Source organism: Sinocyclocheilus grahami, unplaced genomic scaffold, assembly GCF_001515645.1.
Source record: "Sinocyclocheilus grahami isolate Dianchi unplaced genomic scaffold, SAMN03320097.WGS_v1.1 scaffold957.1, whole genome shotgun sequence".
Taxonomy (NCBI): domain Eukaryota; kingdom Metazoa; phylum Chordata; class Actinopteri; order Cypriniformes; family Cyprinidae; genus Sinocyclocheilus; species Sinocyclocheilus grahami.
The window spans coordinates 104166-123081 of NW_015506136.1; the positions used below are offsets into that span (position 1 = coordinate 104166).

At 38.2% G+C, this 18916-nt stretch overlaps 1 protein-coding gene across 3 annotated transcripts in view; it reads right to left on the minus strand.

Moving 5' to 3' along the window:
• kifap3b (kinesin-associated protein 3b) overlaps positions 1–18916 on the minus strand; it is a 34595-nt gene that overhangs the window by 3447 nt on the left and 12232 nt on the right. Inside the window, exons 12-19 of one of the 3 annotated variants that reach the window (XM_016249843.1) lie at positions 14207–14315; positions 12792–12904; positions 12326–12491; positions 11516–11641; positions 9972–10070; positions 9074–9159; positions 4539–4704; positions 3886–3967 (exon numbers count right to left, since the gene is read on the minus strand). In XM_016249843.1, the coding sequence (XP_016105329.1) occupies positions 3886–3967; positions 4539–4704; positions 9074–9159; positions 9972–10070; positions 11516–11641; positions 12326–12491; positions 12792–12904; positions 14207–14315 (947 nt within the window). Of the gene's footprint in view, positions 1–3885; positions 3968–4014; positions 4101–4302; positions 4705–9073; positions 9160–9971; positions 10071–11515; positions 11642–12325; positions 12492–12791; positions 12905–14206; positions 14316–18916 lie in introns of those variants that run through there. The other 2 variants (XR_001606274.1, XM_016249844.1) reach the window with 2 other exon arrangements.

Genomic DNA, 18916 nt, shown 5'->3' on the forward strand with positions numbered 1-18916 from the left:
CGCAGCGCACACGGCTTGAATAAAGGCGGATTTGTCAGTCTGATGCGTGCACACAAAAGACACACACAGAGAACTGGTTTTCCTCGGGAACATCAGAAGCCCATCTGCAGACAGTGTGTCCCGGTTTTAGCTTGATTCTGCATCTCATCAATCTCTAGGAGTGGGAATCAACAGGATCTGGTGATTATTATATGGGTATCTAGGACAAGTGTGATAATACTGTGTACAGTTATTAAAATATATTGTGATCTTGTACTCTCGTTTCGCTTTCATCAGTTCTGGATTTGTACTTTGAACAATCACCACAAAAATCCCAAAGCATTCTATATTATCTAGGCTATACTATATATATATATATATATAGTACACATACACTTTACATTTATATGCCTTATTTTTTTGCTATTCATTCTTACATTACGACATTGATCCTGCCAAAATTTGGAAGAATCGGCCAATCGGATAAATTCTGATTAATTTCCATGATTAAACGGGGATGATTGGCTTTAAAGAGGTCTTCCAAATTAGGAGTATTAATTCCCAAATATTGAAATCCAGAAAGTGCTAGACGAAAGGGTGACTTTGAAATGGCTTCAGAGAAAGCATATGCATATACAAAGCTTGAGATTTGTCCAGATTAATCTTGTATCCTGAGAAATTGCTATATTTTTCAATTAATGCAAGAATTACATCATAGAAGTGTCAGGGTATTAAAGATGCCAGTACGATTTTGTTGTTTTTAAAAGAAGTGTCTTATGCTCACCAAGGCTGCATTTATTTGCTAAATACAGTAAAGCAGTAATATTATGAAATATTATTAAAGTTTTTTACTTTAATATATTTGAAAATGTATTCTTGTGATGTGAAGGTTTACTCCAGTGTCACATGATCCTTCAGAAATCATTCTAATATGCTGATTTGGTGCTGAAGAATCATTATTTCTTCTTCTTCTTCTTATTATTATATATTGTTCAAAACCACTTCAATGGTGCTGCTCAATATTTTTGTGGAAACCTTGACACATTTTTCCAGTATCTTTGATGAATAGAACGTTGTTTTTTTAGTGTAACGGTATAAATGTCTTTATTGTCAACTTTGAGCAATTTAAAGTGTCCTGGCTGAATAAAAGTATTACTTTCTTCTTCAAAACAAAAAACACATCTTATTTATCTTAATAACCCCAAACTTTTGAACAGCAGAATGTAAAAAAAAAAAAAAAAAAAATCTCTGTTGTCATCTGATGATCATCATATTGCTTAGTTTTGATCATAATTAAATTCTGCCATATAAAGCACGCAAATGACTTTAGTTAAGCAACCCATCTGGATTTTATTTATACATAAATTGAAACTGTCATTAAATGTGTTACAAAACAATCTCATCAGGCAGTACGTCACTGCCTGAACTGCGCGCTGCTTGGCATACACTTTATGTCTATATAAACATCTCTAAAATATATATAAAATTATGTCGTACAACTGTACATTTTTGATATGGCTGTACTATTTTAGTACCGATATACCATGGGAATCATGATGGGCCACTCGAGTTAATCAAATACCTTTCTCTCACGTTGGCTCGTGAAGTAAACCACTCCAAAAGGCCTGCGTTCACACATATCGTTTCACAAGCGTCTTAAGTAAAGACTGAAACTCTATTGGATTATTATGGTAACCTCTGTCACTCAGAGCTGCCCGCTCAAATTAAACCATTCATCCCAGGACCCTAATGTTGCCCCCCAACCCTCTGTGTATATTTGAAATGTATCGCTTTACAAAGAGCCGCTGGAGAACTCGCCCCTCCATCTGGATCCCCGCTTCTACCCTCACCCACATGACAGCCCAGCGGCACTCAGCGCCCCGGACCTCAGTCTGCGAAGTGCCCAAATCCCCACCCAGCCAAAATAAACAGGCCAACGAGCACCGCATTCTCCATACAAAGCACACGGCGCATAATAAACACGTCCAGTGGAATAGATCGCATGAAGTACACACTATTAGGGCAAGTTTAGACTACAAGAGCAAGTATGTACTATCAGAGCTGCATATCGAACACAAGGGTGGGGGATCCATTTCCTCACAGATCAGCTCTTTGGCAGCCTTAGAGAGTCAACGTGAGCACTGGATTGGATGGAGAGGTGAAATGTTATTTCATCTGTACTCATGTGTGTGTGTTTGTAGAGGAATGTGGACAATATATTTGGCTGCATGGAACTTGAAAGGCATGTTTATTTTTGGGCCAAAAGAGTATCGTTGATAGAGAGAAAGAGAACGTCAGACAGAGGAATATTGCCTGGTGCTTTGTTGAACAGCTGTGATCATACTGTCCAAATGATTAAAAGAAAATGACAAAGCTAAAGACGTTTAATGTAGAAGATTTAACAATGCTGTTTTATGAAGACCCAAAAACCAAACTGGTGTGAGAAAACAAGTACGGGAACAATGGCATGATGGTCTAGGGACTGTGCGGCAAACAGATTGTCACTTGCCGTTTTCAATGAACTACATGTTTGTGTTATTATGCCTTGCAAACTAAGTGGATTTTTGTGATGTATTAAAGATTGTTGTTGAATTATACTGATATAAGTACATCACTGATGTAATATTATCTGTACTGTAGATCGCTAACATTAGGATGACTTGTAAGAGTGCTGGAAGCATCAATTAGAAGAATGGACCAATGTTATGAACAAATCAGCAGTGTTTCATATGCAAATGTTTTCAAGCCTAAGTGTTATTTCGATGTATGGCTATTATGGAGTTTTTTTCTTTTTTATGAATAACCTTTAACAAAATAACAAAAAATATATGTATCATAGGCTACTTAAAAAATATGAACTACTGGTTGGTATTTGCAGCCTAAGACAGCAACTGTACGAATGCAAACGGCCAGACTTGTAGAAAACACAAGCTTGAGAAAGACTTCCTAGAAGATGCCAGGACGGGAAAAAATATTTTATTTTGTCCCCTGAAGGCCAGTTATGTTAATCACAGTTTTTGAACGGTTTCTTCATAATCAGTTTTACATGACCATTTTTGACTTCTTTCTGAACAAAGAAATAAAGTTGCAGCCCCTCTACAGGGTTATTATGTACCCTAATGTCATTCCAAATCTGTATGACTTTCTTTTTTTGTGCGACATAAAAGAAGATATTTTGAGAAATGTAAATAAATGTACATTTTTTGTCAAAAATGTAAGTCGATGAGCTCTAGTGTTGTTCCCAACGTTCTTCTGTGTTCCTCAGGGAAAAAAACGAAGAAAAAGAAGAAAGTCACACAGGTTTGGAAAGACATGAGGACGAGTGATGAATGTATGAATGAATTAAAATTTCAGGTAAAGTACCCTTTTAAGACTTCTTTATATAAATAATCACCATTATGATTGGCTTGCCTTCATCATTAGGCATTAATACGAAAGCCATATGTGCTCATGGATGTGACATCATAAATTTAATTATTTCAAGGAAGCTTGATAATGCTTCCATGATATGAACCTACCAATTAATGTGGTAGTTTACAGTTCATACTGCTATAGCACTATTCTTTTTTGTCAGTTTTTGGTCAATACTGAGATAATTAATCATTAGCACTGTCAATTCAATAATTTAATTCACTGAGATTAATTATAGAAAAAAATGTGATAAAAAATGAACTACAAAGTACTCTAAATTACTTTTAACTCGACAAAGCGAAACAAAATGGGTCACTCACAACACAATGTGGCAAAGGGATTTTCTTAGTAAAAACATGCTTTTAGTTTACTGGTATATCACGTATTTCGTTTTAATTGCCAGCCCTATTAAGTAACAAAATACATTATAAATGTTTTTATTACATATGTATTTAATGCAAGGGAAGCCGATGAGGGTAACAGCTGCTCACTCACCAGGCGTTGAAGTCTCCATTCTGAGAGTGGAACTGGCTGTAGAAGTCTGGACTGAGGCCTGGCTCTGGGGCCATCATACCGTCTGCGCGCACACACAGAGTACATAGCACACACACACACACACACAGAGTATATAGAGCAAACAAACATATGAGACAGCGACCCAGCAGAGCCACTTCCACCCAGCAGCTCTCCTCATTTATCTTCCTGACAACCTCTCTCCATACTGAGAGTGGAACTGGCTGTAGAAGTCTGGACTGAGGCCTGGCTCTGGGGCCATCATTCCGCGCGCACACACACACACACACACACACACACACACACACACAGAGTATATAGAGCAAACAAACATATGAGACAGCGACCCAGCAGAGCCACTTCCACCCAGCAGCTCTCCTCATTTATCTTCCTGACAACCTCTCACTACAACAAGCCTTTGATGACACCAACTCGACGGATGATCAAGCCAAAATACAGCATCACAATCCCCATGCAAAAATCTGGAAATCTAACTGTAAGGTTTTTAACTTTCTGTGTCTGTCTAGCTGTGGCACAGGATATCAATCAAGTTGTGTTAGCAGACAAGAAAACACTGACTGTCTTTCGTGGTCTCAGCCATGAGGGGTGTTTGGGGTGTATGTGTGTTTTCTAACCAGTGCTGTAGAAGAGATCGGGCTGCTCCAGGGCATCTGGATCATTTCCGTACAGGTAGGGCTCGGCATCCTCCATCTGTCTGCTTTCTACCATCTCCAGCCACTGTGAGTTATGCCAGCGAAACTTCTCGCTTTGGATCTTCTTTCCCCACTCTTCATCATACTCCTTTGCAGAACACACACAAACATGTATATTTATTCGCCTGAGATGTGTTACTACCCTCTAACCTTAATTATACCACACAGCTGTGCAAATTCACACATTTCAAGTTGTCAAAATGGCGCTGCCACTCTGTATCTAAGTGCCAGCTCCACTTGAACTCCCCACAAGAGATTTCCAGTGAATATTTGAGTGAGAGGGTCCCAAACACTGTCACGCCTGGCAATCTACCATTTACCGTTGCACAGACTTCTAACACCGTCCGGACCCTCCGCAGCAGATATATTTCATCCCACAATGAGGGGTTCTGTCTGAGCAGGGTTTTCCCTATAGGCCGTGCTGATGGTGCCACAGAGAAACAGAGCTCTGGTTGAATCCAGTGAAGTCAGTGATTAAAGGTGCAGAGTCCACAGACTGGGTGGAGTGCCACACACAACACACAACTCGCCCACAGCCGTACGCTTTCTGCCCAGCCTGCACTTCTTGGGGAAGATGGGGAATCAGTTGATTTTGTGTTATTGGATTCCTTTGCCAACGCATGTCAAGAGTGTCTACATCAGTCTACCTCAATCTTTATGAAACTCTTCTAATGAAAAAGTGCTGAACTAGTGCTCTTCTGAGAGAAGTGTGACTGCATAATTGGCCCTCACTTATTTAAGTCCATAAACAATATAAATCAATCAAATCCCATATACACCACTGTTCAAAAGTTTGGGGTTGGTAAGAATTTTTATGTCTTTGAAAGAAGTTTCTTGTGCTCAAAAGGGGTGCATTTATTTGAAAAATATAGTAAAAGCAGTAATATTGTGCAATTGTATTACAGTAAATTTGTTGTGTGATGGCAAAACTGAATTTCCTGCAGTCATTTCTCCAGTTTTGATCCTTGAGAAATCATTCTAATATACTGATTTGGTGCTCCAGAAACATTTCTTATTATTATCAATGTTGAAAACTAGTTGTGCTGCTTAAAAATTGTTGTGAAAACTTTGGATTCTTTGGTGAATAGAAAGTTCAAAAGAATCAATTATTTGAAATAGAAAACTTTTTAACATTATAAATGTCTTTACAGGCACTTTTGATCAATTTAATGTGTTCTTGCTGAAAAAAGTGGTTCCTTATTGGGGACCTGCACCATTTGGAAAAGGAGCTTATTCAACTTTCAAGAGTCATTCTTTACACAAGAAATTAAAGTTAACATGAAATCAAAACTGACCTTAGTTACTTTTTAAGAGAGTACAATTTCGTCACAACTACCCCTATCAGCATCTGTTTTCACTACCATTTTAAACAATATGAATGAGTTGAAGGGATCGTTCACTAATGTATGATTTTATGATGGTTTTTCTATTTTACATTGTGTGATGTTTGGGTATATTGCGGTTTAGTATTTTTACACCATGGGTCCAAAACAAACTTCCCCAAATTTTCATGCGCATCTCATCAGTAAAGCCGGTTCTGTGATTAGTAGTAAATCTCCATCACCTGCTTTCAGATGGAGCGGCATTTACTACACAGAGCCATAGAGCACTGACAAGCTATGCAATATCGCATTCATAATCGGCAATGAATCGCCTGCGATTTTGAACGCGATATTGCGTAGCTTGTCAGTGAACTGAGATTTACTACTAATCACAGAACCGGCTTTACTGACGAGATGCGCATGAAAATCGCATTTGATTATTTGCACAGCCCTACCCTTTGGGTATGGAAAAGTGAATTGAACTTAAACTTGAAAAATGAAAAAAGAAATTCATACAGGTTTGGAGTTAAAGGGAACATAAATGATGAATTTTCATAAATATTTATTCTTGGGTGAACTATCCCTTTAAGAAAATTAGTTGTGTTAAATGCTTAAACTGAACTGAAATGAATGAATTTGTTACTCTCTCACTGAGCAGCCGGGAAGCATGTCTAACAAAGGGGGGAAGTCGTGGCCTACAAAGGGGGACCAGTCGTGGTTAGAGAGTCGGACTCATAACCCAAAGGTTGTGGGTTCGAGTCTCGTACCGGCAGGGATTGTAGGTGAGGGGAGTGAATGTACAGCACTCTCTCTCACCTTCAGTACCACTACTGAGGGGCCCTTGAGCAAGGCACCGAACCCCCAACTGCTCCCCGGGCGCCGCAGCATAAATGGCTGCCCACTGCTCCGGGTGTGTGTTCACGGTTTGTGTGTGTTCACTGCTGTGTGTGTGCACTTTGGATGGGTTAAATGCAGAGCACTAATTCTGAGTATGGGTCACCATACTTGGCCACATGCCACATGCCACATGCCACATGTCACATGTCACATGTCACATGTCACATGTCACATCCTTTGCTCAAAGCTCATCCCATAAATAACGATTATAAAGTTAAACCATCTCTGCTAAGACAAAGTATTTAACGTACCCATACTAACTGAGGTTGAGTTTTGTAACTTAACGTAGCATTAGCTCTGTACTGTGAGGCAACAGAGGGGGGCGCAGGGTGCAGGAGTGGGGCTGCTGGAGCTCAGAGCTCAAGGCCAGCTCTCTGTCCCAGGGTCTAAAGGCCCACAGAGGCGTCCTGCCGCCGCCTGCTCCGCTGAATGAAAATATGGATTAATCAGCCGAGGCCCCCTGTGGCAGAACCTGAGTAAATAAGCCCTGTTTCTCTTTTCTCTGCTCTGTCCATTCATCATGTGGACACAGCAGCGCAGAGCTATGCAGGAGCCCGCGGCTTGGAGCCTGATGCAAAGCCCACAGGGCCAGTGACAGTACACACTCACACAGACCTGCACCCACAATTTTAAAGGAATTGCTCACCCAAAAATTAACATTCTATCATCAGTTACTCACCTGTATGACTTACTTTCTTCTGTGGTACATGGAAGAAGATATTTTGAGAAATGTTAGAGTGTTTTTCTTCATCAGTGGCCAAAACTGTTTGGTTACCAATGTTCTTCAAAATATTTTCTTTTGTGTTCTGCAGAAGAAATAAAGTCATACAGGTTTGGAACAACATTAGGGTGAGTACATGATGACAGGATGACAGGATGACAGAAGTTTCACCTTTGGGGGAACTATCCCTTTAAGTTTGTTCCAGCCTGGGGGTGGGGGAAAATTCTCAAAAAAAGAGAGAAAACTCCATCAATAGAACCTTCCAAGCAGAGTAGATGCATTGAGAATTGTTTTGAAGTTGGACTATGACTCCCAGAATCAAAATCGAATCAAATGTTTTTTATTACTATAATTATAATTTTTAAAAAATGTATTTATTTATTATTACTATTATTAATATATATATATGTATATGTATATATATATATATATATATTTTATTTTTTTTATTTATTTTTTTTTACATTTTTTTAGTTGAAATGAATAAATAAAAAGACTTTGTACCACAGATTGTGTTCACTTTAAAAAATAAAATAAAAAAAAATTATATATATATATATATACACACACACAGTAGTCTCCTCTAATTTATCACTTTATCTTATGGGTTGTTGTTCTGCATTTGTCAACAGTAAGTGATAACTGATTGTAGTAGTATCTTAATGAGTTTAAGCGAAGGCTTTTAATGCCAAATTAAAAGTTTACATATTGCATAGTGCCATCAAGCTTAATAAATTGATTATTTCATATTATCTTGGTAAATAATTATACCTTCAGAAAGGTTGCAGATTAATTTGGTACGCTTTATTTCAATAGTCCACTTTAGACATTCTACAAACTCTACGTATATTTGCAACTACATGTCAATGTCTAAGTGACTTACAGACAGTAGAATGTCTAAAGTCGTCTATCAAAATAAAGAGTATGAGTTAAAAACTGCCAATTTTGTTACATTCTGAAGGTATCATTTATTTACCAAGATAATATTAATTAATCAATTAATTAAGCTTGAGATGGCACAAAAATAAACAAGCATAAAAATTTGTACTTATTTATAAAACTTTAAAACTAACTTAAGAGGAAAAGTATTTTTCACAGAATGGCCATTGAAAATGTAAATCTGCATACTTGATACCAACGTCAAACATGTCAGTCTGCTGAACCACAGCTATACATCTGCACTTTCTCTGTCACCACAGATAAAAACCAGATCCCACACGCATGCTTTCATGTGGCCGAGGCTTAACGAGCAGGCTAATAAAGTGAATGAAACACTTCCCCAAACAAATCTGCCTCTCAAGAGTTCACCACCAATTACTGCTATCTAATGTCAGTGAGTGGGCATTAACTGCAGAGATTTTATCAGCATTGTATACATACATGGTCAGCACTGAGCAAAAACACAGACACACAGACACAGACACAGACACAGACACAGACACACACGCGCTCAAATCCAAATCTGATTTGGATTTGAGTGCACATATGTAGTGGGGTTGTTTGTGAATACTACTTACAGCAATGATATCCAGAGTGTTGTCACAAACCTGCCGGATCTCCAAATTTTTGTCGTGCATAAGGTCAATGAGGTAGGCTGGGGCCTCTTTGAAATACAGTTAAGGAGTTCATAGTTCAATGACCATAATTACAATTTTCAGTGAAATATATTCATATATTGATATTTTATCATTTTATTATAGCCATGATTTCTAGTACACTGTCTTTGTTTATAAATATTTAGTAAGAGCTCTTAAGTGGTGATATTATTAATAACTATTATTTGATAATATTATAAATAGTTAGTATTTAGTATTATTAATGTAGTGAAGTACCCATTTTGGCCATCTTTGCCATACAAACTATATAGTTATTAAAAAGAACAACTGAGTATCAGTGTAAAATTGCCATCATATGATTACAATAATTTCAAGAAAATCTGGCAAATATCTTACATTGGAGCTGAAATCTTCAATTTTGTGGTAATGGTCTTTAGACTTCTTAAAACCACATAAAAATGGCCTTTGTCTGGGTTTGAGTCCCACTGGTCTGGTCTTTGGCGGTCTGATTTTAGAAATGTTTTGTCATGAAACTTTAAAAAAGTGCTTCACAGTGTAACATCAAAAATATTATTCAATATGTCTGAATCAATAGAATAAAATAGATCCATAGGGTAACAATTGCAAGCTACCACTTTTTACAGTGCAGTCAAACTTGCTTTTTAACATTCTCCTTCTATCTGGATGTGAAAATAATCATGTATTCTTACATGTAGCTGCAATATTCAAGATAGAAGAACCCAAAAGTATCAAAGCACCAGTGAACACAGGCCAAAGAGCCGTTAAAGACCATTTACAAAACATCTACGCAGATAAACATGCCCATACACGGAAAACCAATTTATTGTACCAAGGATACGAGTGTCCTTAATGATGACATCTCTGGTGGCCTGGTGGAAGACCATCTGGTAGAAGACATAGATGATCTGACACACAAATTCATCGTCTTCCTGTTGGGCTGGTAACAGCAACACAAGCAGATGAAGAACATTACTTGGACCTCACAAAATCAAACATTTTGCTTCATATAAAGAAGAATTGGACCAAAAATATTTCCTCACGGACATATGTTATTATATAAAAGGCATATAATGTTTCCTTATCATGAGAATATCTGCACGTCAGCATTAAGCTGAAATGCGATACAGCAAACCAACAAACACGCACACTCCAGTGCAGCTGCGCAGGCATTTCCTATCCGTTGGTGACTTTTCATGCAAGCTGACGTTCAAAACCTCCTCCGGTGGATCATGTTTATGTATGAAGGCTCTCGTGAGAAGCCGCCATTTGGGGAAAGTATCAACTTTTCCTCTGAAATGATACAGAAAGCTCCTATGGAGAACTGTGCGGTTGTAGCTGCCCCCTCCTAACTTTAATAAAAGCCTCAATTTTGATCTGGCTCAGAACGCTCTCGTCCCCTGGGATCGAAATTCCTCCAGAAGAATGATAGCAAAGAGGCTAGCTGCTCCATGGGACCAGAAACTGAATACCGCTACAGCAAGGAGCTGCACAAGCTACAAATAACATCACAGAGAACATGTCAGCGCCTCTTCAGATGAGAAAGAGCCAGAGAATGAGTATACGAACACAAGTGCTGAAAAGTTATGTATAAATAAAACAATACCCAAGCATCTGTCAATGCGGCGTTTCCACATAATGCTTATCGCGAGGAAAACAAATGTCAGATTTGTTATTGCATTGTTGTGATCAAAGTTATAAAATATTATATGGCATGTAGTGCAAAAACATTTCAGATGTTGAATTTCATGTAATTTAATGTTTAATGTAATTGAGACCATTGTGTCTGGAGTGGGGAAAAAAGTTGCCAAGCTGTATATGTTGGGACGGTCACTATTCTTGGCTCCTAAACATGTATTCTTTTCATGGCAAGGAAGAGCCCTGCCATCAGGCATTTACTGAAAAGAGGGCTCACATTGAGCAGAACCAGCAAATCTGATGCATGCCATGAACCTGGTGCTTTCCTGTTCCTGAAAATACTGTCACTTCCCAGCACAAAGCGAGAACCAGCCCCCTGTGTCCCACGCAGCCATGGGCTGTTTATTTATTCAAATTTATTCTAATTTAATATTAGTTTAGTCTAAATAAACTCTTTAAAACTCATTTCATCAGATCAAATTAAGGAAGACAAAGCATGCCAAATTGAAATCTGGTACTTGAGTGGCTACAGACACGCAAAGCAGAGGGGGGCAGCTGTTGCGATTCGGCCAAACAAAAGTAGAAATCAAAACAGCACTGATCTTTTTCTCTGGAATTTATTTTTATGGTTAGCGATAATGAAAAAGATTTTGTGTCGAGAGGGTTTGGAGATCTGTTTGTTTCTTTAAGCACTCATGCTCTGGCTCAATGCTAATAAATGTGTGTAAGTGTTGGCAGCGCACTTACCATTTAGCAGCTCAATAAGAGCAGGAATGATGCCAGACTTAGCCAGCATGACGGCACAGGAGTCATCCATTGACACCGTACCGATCATGATCACCACCTCCAGGATCAGGTCATCCTCTGCTGAGCCTGAAACACAGAGGTTAAAGGTCAAGTCTGGTTTGGCATAATGAAAAATGGTATTTTATACTACTCCAATAAGGAATGCCAATGAATGACATACTACCTTTGCAAAAAAGTGCTTGTTAATTTGTGTCATTTAATTGTGACAAATAAATGAGGTTGATGACAAAAGTTGGGCCGTTTTTACACAAAACTGGATTACAAGAGAAACAAAATTACAATATTACAATATTAATTTTTTGGGGGATTATAAACGGACAACTCTCTCATAAATGAGGTAATGTGATGTAGCACAATGCACTACTCTACAGATTAATATGTTAGGGTTTCATGCTGGATACTGTTTCACATACAACCTTAACAAAATAGGTAGTAAAAAGTATATGAATACTTGACATTGGAAATTTGAAATACTCCATCTAAATTCTAATTCTACATATCAGTTTTTTGAGTTGATAGTAGTTAAGAGACTACACAGACTATTTGTATTTCTTTAAAATGATTTGTCACACACAGGACCATTTAATGAATTATGAAAAATGTCAAGTTTGTGATCTAGCACCTTGATGTCAATAAAAAAGGCCCAATGACAGTAATGCAGTGTAGCATTGTACTGTATGTAGCAGGCTGTATATTAGCTTTCCATTACAAATCCATCCTGAAACACAAACAGGTACAGGTTAGCTTTACCGGGTTTGAGGTGGTCTTTGAGGTAGGGCACCAGGTTGTACTCTTTCAGCAGGAGCTCCCAGTCCAGGTCAGGTATGGTGAGGTTTGCCATTGTACCCAAGCACTCAATAACAAACTCTTCATCACCCTCCTGCTTGATCTGAGCTGCCAGATCACCCACATAGTCCTGAAGGGTAAATGACAAAATATCTTTATGTGTTCATTTAGCACAGGAATTCCCAACCTGTAAGATACTTCGGATTTAAATTTTTGCTTCATGAAATTACAAATTAAAAAATTATTTGGGCTATCAAATATATAACAGATAAATTTAAAATAAATTTAAAAGATAAATAAATAAATAAATATAATGTTTTTAAAATTTAATTTGTCATTTTTTTTATCATTATTTATCGTTCACAGTACGTATTGTTAATTAATAGTGAAGGTCAACACTGTTAATGGTATGGCAGAATATAAAAATTACAATGAAGAGCTGTTTCAGAGGTCCATCGTGCTGTGAGATGTTCCTGATCATTTTCATCAGCAGCGGGTCCTTCAGTTTAAGTGCTCTTTTCATCAGCATCTTCAATCCATTACCTGCAGAGCAAATACACAACTAACCACGATCAGCCAGAGATTGATCATAAGTTTGAACACTTACAGGTACATCTCAAAAAATTAGAATATCATGAAAAAGGTCAATATTTTTTGTCACTCATTTCAGAAAGCGAAACCCATATATTATATAGATTCATTACACAGAGTGAAATATTTCAAGCATTTATTTCTTGAAATTTTGATGATTATGGCTTACAGATAATGAAAACCCAAAATTCAGTGGCCCAGAAAATTTGAATATTACATAAGATCAATAAAAAAAAAAAGGATATTTTAAACAGAAATGTCAGGCTTCTGAAAACGGATTTCAAGCAACATGGTTTTCTGTGCCTCGCCACTCTTCCTCCAGACTCTGGGACCTTGATTTCCAAATGAAATGCAAAATTTACTTTCATCTGAAAAGAGGACTTTGGACCACTGAGCAACAGTTCAGTTCTTTTTCTCCACAGCCCAGGTAAGACGCTGCTGACGTTGCCTCTGGTTCAGGTGTGGCTTGACACGAGGAATGAGACATTTGTAGCCCATGTCTAGGATTTGTCTGTGCGTAGTGGTTCTTGATGTGCTGATGCCAGCCTCAGTCCACTCCTTGTGAAGCTCCCCCAAATTCTTGCTGGTGCACCTTTTCCTACCACACTTTTTCCTTCCACTCAACTTTCTATGAATATGCTTGGATACAGCACTCTGTGAACAACCAGCTTCTTTAGCAATTAACTTTTGTGGCTTACTCTTCTTGTGGAGGGTGTCCACATGACTGTCTTCTGGACATCTGTCAAGTCAGCAGTCTTCCCCATGATTGTGTAGCCTACTGACCCAGACTGAGAGACCATTTAAAGGCTCAGGAAACCTTTGCAGGTGTTTTGAGTTAATTAGCTGATTAGGGTGTGACACCATGACTTTCCAATATTGAACTTTTTCACAATATTAAAATTTTTTGAGACACTGAATTTTGGGTTTTCGTTATCTGTAAGCCATAATCATCAAAATGTCAAGAAATAAAGGCTTAAAATATTTCACTCTATGTGTAATGAATCTATATAATATATGGGTTTCACTTTCTGAAATCAGTGACAAAAAATATTGACCTTTTTCATGATATTCAAATTTTTTGAGATGTACCTGTATGTATTCCTTATACGAACACTTATACGATTCCATGTATTATTTATTACGGAGAAGCAACAGTTGTCGCTGGTGTGTGACAGTACGCTTTATTACATGTAAACACAGATGTTTTTGACATGTTGCATGTTATTCCAGGAGAAATGAGATTCAGGCTCTTACCCTCACAGATAATCTGAGCATTAGTCTTGTTAGCAGCCAGGTTGATGCAGAATGAAATGAGCTCGTTGTCCATTCTCTCTTCGCCATGTTCAAAGAGCATTTGTATGAGCTGTTCACACACAAAACAGGATTTCAATTAAAATTACTATACGCAGGGTATCAACATGAACACATTAAATAACCAGACCACACTACAGCAGGGCTTAACATTAACAACAGAAAAACATTCAGAAACTCTGAAGTTGTCATGCTTTCTTTACTGCTGCAAACGGGACACCAAAAATATGCGTTGATAAGAGTTTTTACTTTTTATAGAGGCAAGAGCATATTTATTTAAACAAAAATATCACAACTGCAGGAAACAGTATATTACATGCTTGAAGGCTCACACTGATTAACATGATGGCATACAGCGGTGGCCAAAATGAGTAGAACACTAGTATTTTCACCTGCTAAAAAATTGTTTTAAGTCTGTTATTTCTATCTTTTTCTGTAGTTTGTCAGTTGGAAAAATCAATTTACATTTCCAAACATTCATTTAGCCATTAATTGTAACGATCCAGTGAGATTTTGTTTACGCAAGGAGTCTGACAACAGCCAGTGCTCCACACAGATTTGATCTCATCATCATCATCCAGTCTGTCTGGAATGACATGAAGAAACAGAACAAACTGAGACAGACTAAATCCAGAAGAACTGTGGCAACGTCTCCAAGATGCTTCAAGAGACCTACCTGCAAAGCTACAGTACTGTTAAAAGTTTTAGGCACTTGTGTAAAAATGCTGTAAAATGAGGATGCTGTAAAAAAACAATGTCATAAATAGATTTTCTTTATCAATTAACTTCTAGTAACTAAATTAAATCAACATTTGGTGTGACCATCCTTTGCATTTAAAGCAGCTTTTGCCCTCGGTGCACTTGCACAGTTTTTCAGCTAGCTTTGCAGGTAGGTTTCTTGAAGCATCTTGGAGACGTTGCCACAGTTCTTCTGGATTTAGTCTGTCTCAGTTTGTTCTGTTTCTTCATGTCATTCCAGACAGACTGGATGATGATGATGAGATCAAATCTGTGTGGAGCACTGGCTGTTGTCAGACTCCTTGTGCAAACAAAATCTCACTGGATTATTACAATTAATGGTAAAATGAATGTTTGGAAATATAAACTGATATTTCCTACTGACACACTACAGAAAAAGATAGAAACATCTGACTTAAAACCATTTTTAACTTGTGAAAATACTAGTGTTCTAATCATTTTGGCCACCACCACTGTATTTAGCAATCTCTGATCCTTTTAGACCGGTTTAATCCTTTCAGTTCACTTATAACGCACACCATGCTTCAGGTTCACCTATAAATTATTGTGGTTCCAAATGTAAAGAACTAAAGAATCAGAACATAAATATATTATTAAATAAGATCATCCAAGTATAATTCTTATTTATTAGTTGTATTACTATTATTATTTGTTATAATTATATTTTAATTGTAATTTAAAAATAAATTCAATAACAATAATAATGAAATCAGTAATAATTAAATGCACCTAAACCAATGTTACAACAACAGTATTAATATTTAAGTAAATAATAATTCAATTAATTGTTTTTTTTATTATTATTATTGTTGTTTTCATAAATAGTACTCTTTTTTTTTTAAATCACAAAAAAATAAATAAATACAATTATGGGCTGACACCTGTCAAGACAGATAAGTAACTTGAAAATCTTAATCTAATGTGAAGCCCAGAATAGTTTGTCCCATCAGGGCTCATGTGTGGTTTCCAAGCGTCCTCAGAGAGTGATATCACAATGGGCCTATTAAAGCACATTTCAAAACTGAGGAGTATTGCATGTGGAGTATCGTGAAACAATCAGATGGAAAAAAAAAGAAAAGAAATAAATGATGAAAGAGATGGTTCCTGACAGTGAGAAGCATTAGTGCTGTCATTGTTGGCGAAAGGATTGCTATTTGTGTTTTTATTCAAAAGCCAGAGAGAGTTGAGACAATATCCCACAGTCCGCTTCAATCAGGTCAATGCTGCAGTTGATAACGGCCCAATGAGAGAGACTTGGCAGGCCTGTCTTAAGGAGATAACTGGCCAGTGGCCAACAGATTCCGCACATGTGGTTAAAAAGAGCGATGAGGAGATGAACAGATGAAGATAGAGGAGGCTCCACTGGCCGCAATGGGCACGGGCCATGGTATGGGCCAGTTAGATGTTACACAGGAAGGCACGACCAGACCAGACCAACGCAGGCCTGTGAAGATGCAGCAGTGAGCAATCAGGCCTTTCCCATATTGAGTATCACATAACCTGGTCCCAGGCCTCCAAATCACGCAGTCTAGACTCACTGGCACCTGCTTGCTCCTATTTACCAGCAATGGGAGGCCCTGCCTCGTACCCCTGAGTAATCCCCTCCCTCTCACCTCAGTCTCTGAGCTCTCCATGGTTTCATAGCTCCACAAGCCCTGCAAGCATTTCCTCACACACACACACCTCACAGCTTTGAGTAATTATAGTGAGACCCTTTGTGGCAGAGGAATGGGTCCAATGCCAGGCCTCTCCTCGCCAGTTCAGAACCCAGAGCAGTGAAGCCCTTTTGATCTAAATCCTAAATCCTCCCTTACAGAAGAGGGTCCAGGCTGACTGCCAGCACAGACCTGAGAGACACCAGATCCACAGACACCAACGTACACACATTAGCTACTGATGAAGAGTCAGGGGAGTCTTCAAAATAAGAAAGAAAGGACAAAAATCTAAAGAACGAATGAAAGAAACTAATTAATAAACAACTGTAAGAAATAATGAATAAACAAAAGAACGAACAAAAGAACAAAGGAAAGAAAGTGAGAAAGAGAGAAAGAAAAAAGACAGAAATAGAAACAAAAGAAAGAAATGAAAACAAACATAAGAAAGAATAAATGAAACAAGAAAAAAAATGAATAAAAACATGAACTGAAAGACAGAACAAAACAAAAAAAAGAACAAACATGAAAGAATTAATAAACAAACAAAGTATAATCAAATGAAAGAAAGAACAAAAACAAATGACAGAATTAAAAGAATGAATGAAAAAGAACGAAAGCATGGACAACTAAAAGAGAAAGAAAGAAAGAAAGAAAGAAAGAAAGAATTGCATTCCTCCCTAAGGAGTCCCACAGCTATTCTGACATCATGCCCCGACCGTCTCCAGGCGGATTGGCGGAGCGATTAGGTTGAGGAATTTAACTTTTTTTTTTTTTTTTTTTACAAGCATCTGGTAGGCATTTTCACCCAATTTGAGAAGACAAGCATTTTAAAGATGACAACGCTCGAGCAGAAGTTGTTTCAGAGAAATTGTACCCAGGCAATTGCTGGTGACCTCACAGAGGCCCCCCTCCAATTAAATTAGCTCTGTTATCTAATTAACGCCATGTGAGAGAAAGACAGCGCAGCAATTAGCCAACTTTACAACATTAGGTGAGGTGCACACATGATACATACATGACACACCACAGCAGCAAAAACATGTTTGATATAGCATAGAACAAAATACCTTTAGTACTTGTGCAGTACAGTATACACACACACAGGATAAGTTACCGGATAAGTACATACTGGTTTAGGTACTATTTTTAAAGGGGTCATATGATGCGATTTTAATTTTTCTCAAATCCTTTCAAAGTCTCAAATCCAAAGAGATATTCTTTATAAAAGTTAAGAGTCAACCACGCCTAACTAAAACGGCTCGTTCTAACACGCCCCCACATGTCTAAGTCACGATGTGGGAAGATTTTGCATAACGCCGCCCAAATGTTCACGCAAAGAAAGGCGGCATAACTTTTATTCTCGCTGTAGTATTGTTGTTGCCGATGCCGCCATGTCGTGAAGACGCTGTGTGTTTCGTTGTGAAAGCCAAACTACTTTGTTTGGCCTTCCAAAAGAGGACGATATCCGCTTCGTCATGCCTAGAGCTGATCTGTGCTGGTCGCTGAAGAAATACATCAACTTTGTGCTGTGGATCACCTGATCGGCTTTCACCGTGGACCCAGCCCGGGGTCGTCACATGTGGTTGCCGCAAGCCTGCCGGACGCTCCTTCGTCGAATCCACTGGCTGCGCCGTTCTCAAGCCCTCCGGCCTCTGCTCACTCTAGCCCGCCGTGTGTGACGCCGTTTCGTTGTGAAAGCGAAACTACTTTGTTTGGCCTTCCAAAAGAGGACACCACTAAAAATCAGTGGTTAAAGTTGTATTTACAAAACTGTTCCGGAACAGTTTAACCCAAATATTCAGATGTGTGCAGCGCATTTTATGGAGGACTGTTTCCTGATCCTGGGAGAGTAGACTACAATGCCGGCTGTTCTGACTCACAGACTGTAAGTAAGTTTTTTATATTTAAAAAATTTGCCACTGATGATTTAAATGTGAGTTTTTTGGGCAGTGTAGAGTAGCACTTGTTGTTTGTCATTTCTCTGATCACAAATGCAGACATGGTTTTATGTTTACGCGGCGCGATGCAACGCAACGCGTAAAAAGACAGTATAAGTCATTATAATCCGTAATTATATCCCCACTGGATGCAACAAATGCCTCGTTTATAATGGGTTTTCATGTTTTTGTCTCGCCGCTCCGGCTGAACAGGGCATCACAGTATGGTAAGGGCCGTAAAATTTCCATCACACGCTTGAGGTATTCGGCCAATCTCAACGCACTGGATAGCTGGCCAATCA